The sequence below is a fragment of the Aethalodelphis obliquidens genome, unplaced genomic scaffold (genome assembly GCF_003676395.1).
Source record: "Aethalodelphis obliquidens isolate GAN/ISIS:26980383/991018 unplaced genomic scaffold, ASM367639v1 scaffold34, whole genome shotgun sequence".
NCBI lineage: Eukaryota > Metazoa > Chordata > Mammalia > Artiodactyla > Delphinidae > Aethalodelphis > Aethalodelphis obliquidens.
The window spans coordinates 11,609,358-11,616,293 of NW_020837978.1; the positions used below are offsets into that span (position 1 = coordinate 11,609,358).

General features: G+C 51.8%; 1 protein-coding gene across 6 annotated transcripts in view; it reads left to right on the forward strand.

Annotated features, from left to right (window-relative positions):
* The first annotated feature begins 4,179 nt into the window (after nucleotides 1-4,179).
* The window catches only part of JARID2 (jumonji and AT-rich interaction domain containing 2), a 243,175-nt gene continuing 240,418 nt past the window's right edge, over nucleotides 4,180-6,936 (forward strand). For 2 of the 6 annotated variants that reach the window (XM_027128412.1, XM_027128411.1), the window contains exon 1: nucleotides 4,180-5,102. Coding sequence is in view for 2 of the 6 variants with exons in the window: in XM_027128408.1 (XP_026984209.1) it covers nucleotides 5,058-5,102 (45 nt within the window). In the remaining 4 variants the exon portion in view is untranslated. The remainder of the gene's footprint in view (nucleotides 5,103-6,936) is intronic. The other 4 variants (XM_027128413.1, XM_027128407.1, XM_027128408.1 and 1 more) reach the window with 3 other exon arrangements.

A 6,936-nucleotide genomic window follows, 5' to 3' on the forward strand; every position in this document is an offset into this window, starting at 1 on the left:
ATCTTCCTGGACCGGGGCACGAATCCGTGTTCCCTGCATCGGCAGGCGGACTCTCAACCACTGTGCCACCAGGGAAGCCCAGTCTTTACTTTTTAATTCCTTCCTTGTCATTTCTTTTTTTTTTTTTATGTTGGGGGTAGGAGTTTATTAATTAATTTAATTTTGCTGTGTTGGGTCTTTGTTTCTGTGCGAGGGCTTTCTCTAGTTGTGGCAAGGGGGGGGCCACTCTTCATTGCGGTGCACGGGCCTCTCAGTGTCGCGGCCTTTCTTGTTGCGGAGCACAGGCTCCAGACGCGCAGGCTCAGTAGTTGTGGCCCACGGGCCTAGCTGCTCCGCGGCATGTGGGATCTTCCCAGACCAAGGCTTGAACCCGTGTCCCCGGCATTGGCAGGCAGACTCTCAACCACTGCGCCCCCAGGGAAGCCCTCATTTCTTTTTTTAAATAAGTTTATTTTATTTATTTATTTTTGGCTGCGTTGGGTCTTCGTTGCTGCGCGCAGGCTTTCTCTAGTTGCGGCGAGTGGGGGCTACTACTCTTGGTTGTGGTGCGAGGGCTTCTCAATGCAGTGGCTTCTCTTCTTGCGGAGCATGGGCTCTAGGCGCTCAGGCTCAGTACTTATGGCTCGTGGGCTCTAGAGCACAGGCTCAGTAGTTGCAGTGCACGGGCTAAGTTGCTCCGAGGCATGTGGGATCTCCCGGGACCAGGGCTCAAATCCTTGTCCTCTGCATTAGCAGGCGGATTCTTCACCACTGTGCCACCAGGGAAGCCCCCTTGTCATTTCTTACAGGAACTCAAACGGTGGACTAGAATGCTTGGTTAAATACGATTGCCCACGCAGATTTGGACCCAGAATACTAAGTGCCTGCTCTTATTCGTGTCTGATGATTTGCTACCTCTTCCTCTTTCACTTCCATCATGTTCCCAGGCTTCCTACAGTGGATAATTGATCTAATTAAGGGCATAAAATGTAAGATTAAGGCATGATCTTTAGACTCTGCCCTATTAGTCACCATTCCCTCCAGCTAACCAGTTCCCAAGTCCTATTGACTTTTGACATTCTAAGTATTTCTCAACGTGTTCTCTGCTAGCTCTGCTATTTCCTCTGCTGCTGGATTCAGATCATAACCATTTCTCACCTCATTTATGCAATAACATTGCAACTGGTTTCCAGCTCTCCCTGCCTCTCTTTTCTTCAGTCCTCAATTTCATCTCTCACAATCAGAATTACTTTTCAGAAACACAAATCTGCCTTATACGGCCAGTGAAAATCCTTCTCAGCTTCTTGTTTCGCTTACAGGCAAAGTCCAAAGTGGCGCACAGAACCTTTCCGGTCCTGGCCTCTGCTCACCTCTCAGTTTCATTTTTGGTCGCTCCCACACAAAACTGAGTCCCATCCATAAGTGTGGTTGTTTTTTTAGGTCTCATGGTTTGTTTGTTTTTTAATGCGGGAAAGTTGCTCAGCAGACTTCAAACTGCTGATCTCCTACTCATCCTTCCAAACTCCTTCATTCCTGGTCACCTCAGCTAAGCATTCCCTTTAGCACCTTTTCTATAATGCAAATACAGTACTTTTTAGAGGTATCATAATTGGTCGTAGAGTCTGCCTTTTCTACTGAGCTGTGTGTTTCTTGACAAAGAACTTACGGTCTCTCTCTCTGTGTCTTCAGGAACGAGACCAGTGCTGGCACACAGGTCCTGTAGGAGCACTGTACCTAGTGAGGTCTTCCCCCACCCTCTCATCCCCTACTTCACGACTTGGAAGAGGTCAAGAGACCTGCTGTGAGAGGTAAAAATCGTCAGGAGAGTGATAATTCACTTACAGAAAATGAAAAAGAGGAGGAAAAGGTAATCTATGGCTTTGCCAAGATGGCAGCGAAAGGAAGCTCATCTGGAGACAGTGACTTCCACAACAGGAAAGCCTTCCAAGGGCTAAAAAGGCTGACCTATTTTCCTTTTCAGGGAAAGCGACAGCTAATGTTATACACATCTTTTGGAAACGAGCAAACAGCCCTCAAGCTAAATGAGAATAGTTTTTCAAATGTAGTGACCTGGAGACGGTAGCAGGTAGCCCGCAGCGGAGTTCTCTGGGCCTGGGGACAGAGACGCCCAGCCTCGGGGGCTAGCTGAGGGAACCGAGAAGAAACCCAGCTCTGTTCTTTAGTATTTCGCCTGGGGATGGGCAGATCTGACATTCAACTTCCTGAAAGCTGGTGAAAACCCTAAGAGTGTGGAGACCTGGAGACCACCGGAACACAGGTCATAATGATCAGAAAGTCTTCTGAAACCACCTCGTTGTAACCTAACCATCAAGTCACGTGGGTGGCCAATATGGAAACGTGGAGTCTGTTCTATGGGGTCCTTCAGCATAGGCGCCACGTGAAGGCTCAGCGGGTCGTTTATTTTTCTGATTGTGAAAGGGACATAGGACGCGTTATTTCAATTTAGAAGGCAGATTTTCTTTTTCTAAAAAAGGAAAAGTAATACTTAAAAAGCATTTTAAAGCAGCACTTTATTTCATTTATCGAAAGCTTCTAATAACGTGCCTGGTTCTCGGCTGGGTTCACATTATTATATAATCCACCCCACAAGGTTTGATGGTCACTAATTTGCTGATGAGGAAGTTGACCAGCTCAGAGAGGCCGTCGGGTACCTTTTAGGAAGGGGCCCAGGGGTGGTTTGAATCCAGGTCTCTTACCTCGTGCCTGAGACCTTTCTAGACACCAGGTTCTCTCTTCAAAGACTGCTGCAGGTAAAACCTAACAACTGTGATACTTTCGAGGTAAGGAGAATCTGAGGAACGGGAAGGAGAATTGAAGGTATGGGAATGAGTACGAGGGGGTATTTATTCCACTTTTTCATTTCTTAAAAGGGTTGCCCGAGAGGAGATGCTTTAGAACATCACTTCTGTAAAACCACGGTGAAAACGAGGAAATTAACAATGCAGAAAGGCTACGAGAGACTTGACAAAGTTGTTAATAACGCGAAGGCCGGAGATACACCAGGCCCTCCCTACTTCATTTATACTGACGATTAAATAAGCACAACAGGGGGCAGACGCAGGTAGAAAGCAGGCTCTCGCGTGGCTACCGCCGTTGACATTCCTGGCACTCGGCGTTCCAGATGCTTCCTTACGGTGTGCGTGTCTGTGTGGCTCGGGCTCCATATTCCACTCGTTTCCCCCTCAACGTTTTAGTCTCGCTCACAGGCGCCCCAGACGCAAAAGACGCCGGGAGCAGCCAAGATCGAGCGTGATCTCCTTAAAGACGGTGATCTTTTGTAGGAGGCGGCGGCCGGGGCTTCCCTTTTGGGGTCCCCCTACCCCGGACGCCGTCCTCGCTCGCCGGGCCGCGTGCCGCGCCGGGAGGTGGCCTTTCCGCGCGGGAGGCGCGTGCGGCCGCGGGCAGAGGTGACCTCGGGCTCCCCCGAGTCCGACCGCGGCACGCTTCGTGCGGCGACGCGAGGCGGTGTCCTGAGGTGACACCGGCTGCGCCGCCGAAGCAGCAGGCGCCGCCGATCAACTAGTTCGCACCGAGGATTCCTCTTGGTGCGTGGCCCAGTTTTCCTTAGGACTGGCTCCAACCCCTCGCCGACACCGCCCCCCGCGCCGCCACGCTCCGAGGCCTTCCCCTGGGACGCCGGGCGTCCCCCCCACGGCCGCTCGGCGCGGGCCGGCGCGCGCGCGATTCCTCGATTCCACAGGCGGTTTGCGCCGCGGGTGGGGGCGGGGCGCGCGGGGAGGGGGCCGGCCGCCGCGGGGGGGGGGAGGGGGGCCGCGGCCGGGGGCCAGTGGGCGGGCCGGCGTGGGGAGTTCCTTGCTCGCGGACCACACGCTCTGCGGGCCAATCCCGAGCCAGCCTCTCTCAGTGTCACACGCGGGACACGTCCAGGCGTTTGTTGGCAGGGCCGGCGAGGGGGAGGGGGCGGGGAGGAGGGAGGGGAGTTGAGTGACAGGCTTGCGGGGCAGGCTGGGAATTGTAGTTCCCAGCTCCCGTGGCCATAGCCATTTTGTAGTCGGGGGACTACAACTTCCAGAAGATCAAGGGGACCATTCTAAGGTGCCCCGGGAATAGGCGGCTCTCCCCGGGGCCGGCCGTCCTGGGGCACTGGCACCCAGCAGCCCGGCTGCAGGTAGACATGAGGCGTGGCGGGGGCTAGCGTGTGGCGGTTGTGGGGTGAGCGGCAAGCTGGGGAAAGGGGGTGAGGTGGAGCGACCGAGCGTGCCATGCATTGAGCTAGGGAGTCTCTCTCAATTCCACTCTTAGGCTCGGCGTGGGAGCGATGTCTGAGGGGTAGCCCGGGAAGGGTTCGTCGAGGCCTCTCGGGTGTCTCGTCGACGGGGCTGCGGGGGTCCTCTGGGCTCGGCCAGGGGCGGTCGGCACCGGAGGAGGCGGGCGCTTGGTGGCCCAGCTGTGGGAGTTTTCGGCTAGCGTCCGGCGGGGAATTATCCGAGGAGCCCTAACTTGTATAAAAGCAGAGTCCATTTAAAGTTGGGCTGGATAGCCTCTCTCTCATTGGTTAGGGGGCTTGGAAAAAAGAGACTCGGCGAGCCCTCGCTGTGGTGCTGCCGCCGCCGCCGCCGCCGCCGCTGGAGTTGACTCTTCTGCTCGCACTGCTGCTGCAGCACAAACGTGACTTCCAACATTTTTTATTTATCTTTCCTTTTTCTTTTCCAAGATGTAACTACGGATCAGACACTAAGGACCTTCACGTTTCGCTGATGTAGTTTTTGGAGGAAAAAGGGGGGGGAGTGAAGGGCGTCGGTTTTTTTTTGTGTGTGTGTGTGTTTCGGGGGAAATTTTCCATTATGAGTGTTTTACTAAAGTGAAATTTTTTTTTTGTTTGCTTCGTCTTTGGCTTTTTTTTTTTTCCTTCCCAATTTCGGATTTATTTCAAGGCGAATCGGGCTTTGGGGGAAGAGGAAGAAAAGTCGGATTCCAAGATCAACCACCACCACCAACAACAATAAAAACCACCAGGATATTTTTTTGCAAATTTCTGACGGCTTTAAATTCATGAAGCAATTGTCCCCTTTTGCAATCAGCATTTGGATCTCAGAATGAGCAAGGAAAGACCCAAGAGGAATATCATTCAGAAGAAATACGTAAGTGCTCCTAACAACACATCCTTTGACTTGTAGTTTTAAGCAATGGCTGTGAATGTCAAGTTTATAGATAATTCTGCAGCTGAAGGGTTTTAAACACAGCGTCCGATAAGGCTGTTTCTTTCTTTTCTGAAAGAAGGCTTTTTCAGGCAAAGTCGTGTCTGCCTAGTTTGGACGAAAAAACAGATTGGTGTAGCGATACCTCCAGTGAATAAATTGACCTCGAATGACACAACCATAATCTAGTTTCAGATGAAAGGCAGGGGATTTTGGTGGAGCCTGGGTGGGGGTGTAGGGGCTGCGGTAATGTGACTAAACTGCATTCTCGGGCGGATTTGGCCCCTATTGCACTTTGCATGCAAATGAGCCTGTGTTATTATTATTAATGTTATTTGGGAAATCGTGTAACGCATGTGTGTTGGAAGCCCTTTAAGTTGCAATCGAGGGTCCGATTATGGCGATCTTGTTCCTTGCACTGGCACATCAAATTTAATGTATGTGGTCGTTTTGGATTATTTGGTTCGCAACATAAACCAATTGGGAATCGCGTTACAGCGAATGCATTTGTTGGGATTGACTTTAATAATGGGACTGGTTTTGTTTAAAAATTCATGGTTTCCAGTTTTAGGGGGAAAAAGACATACAATATAGCTAATGTTTTTAAGAAGGCATGTGAATGCATATGTAAGTGACTACAAATAATTACTCCCAGTTAACTGGCCTTCTGAAATTGGGTGATTATTCAGAGATTTAACTGGTGTGGAATAGTTAAATTTGTTTTGTGCATAGTACAGCTACGTTTTGATTGGCATGGGGAGTGTTTTTGTTTTGTGTGTGGTGGCTTTTTTTTTTTTTTAAGTTTGGGGGGAGGGAGAGGAGAGGGGTCCGAGGATTAACCAAATATGCACTCGAGTGATCGGTGATTAGCTGCATGCTTTAAATCAAAGAACCCATTAAAAAAAAAAAACGCCAAATGAACACACATTAGGAATAATGCAATGTTATAAGAAAGTTTTATTTAACTCGGGTCGACAAATTGGTCTTAATATTTTCCCTTTTTGAGCAGTGTGATGTGTGTAATGGGAGATGACCTTCGGGGCACTGGTTTTGTAAAAAATAGATTTAATGGAAAAGCTGAATATCTCTTCTTGAGGGCTGATCCTAATCTAGACACGTAAACTTCAACTATGAAAGAAATGCAAGGTTAAATAATTAAGCCTTACTTAAAAAGCTGTTCCCTAAAGAATTTAAGAATTAAAATACATCCGCATTGCAGAGGGCTGGGGAGAATGCAAAGGACTAGTTTAAACTCGGGCAGTAGAAACTGCAGGGAGACAACCTTGTCTGCGAGCGTGGACGCCTTCCCGGGGCACATCCGATCCGGGTGCAGCCACAAAGCAAAAGGGGTAGAACTTGGACCAGAGCCACCCCCACCCCCGCCCCAGTCATCGCGAAGTTGGGGAGCGGCGTGGGGTGGGATGTTGTGTTGCCGGTGGTCAGCGGATTGTGTCGAGTCCTGGCGTCCGGCCGCCTGCCCGTGGCTGGCGGCGGCCGCGGGAGGCAGAGCACGAGTTAACGCTCGGGGAGCGGAGCCCGTGTTCCCGATGTGCTCTAGCCGGCTGCGAAAGGGAGGGCGCTCGGGGGTCGCGGCGGGCTGGGCCGGGGCCCGGAATACGCGCGCGGCCTGTAGGGGGCGGGCTGCAGGCTCCGGACTCCGGACTCCGGGCTCCGGGCTCCGGGCTCCGGGCTGCGGGCTCCGGGCGGGCGGCGCTGGCCGGCGGGCTGGCGGATGGGTGGGTGGGGCGCGGGGGAGGTGCGGCCGGTCGGCCTGGGG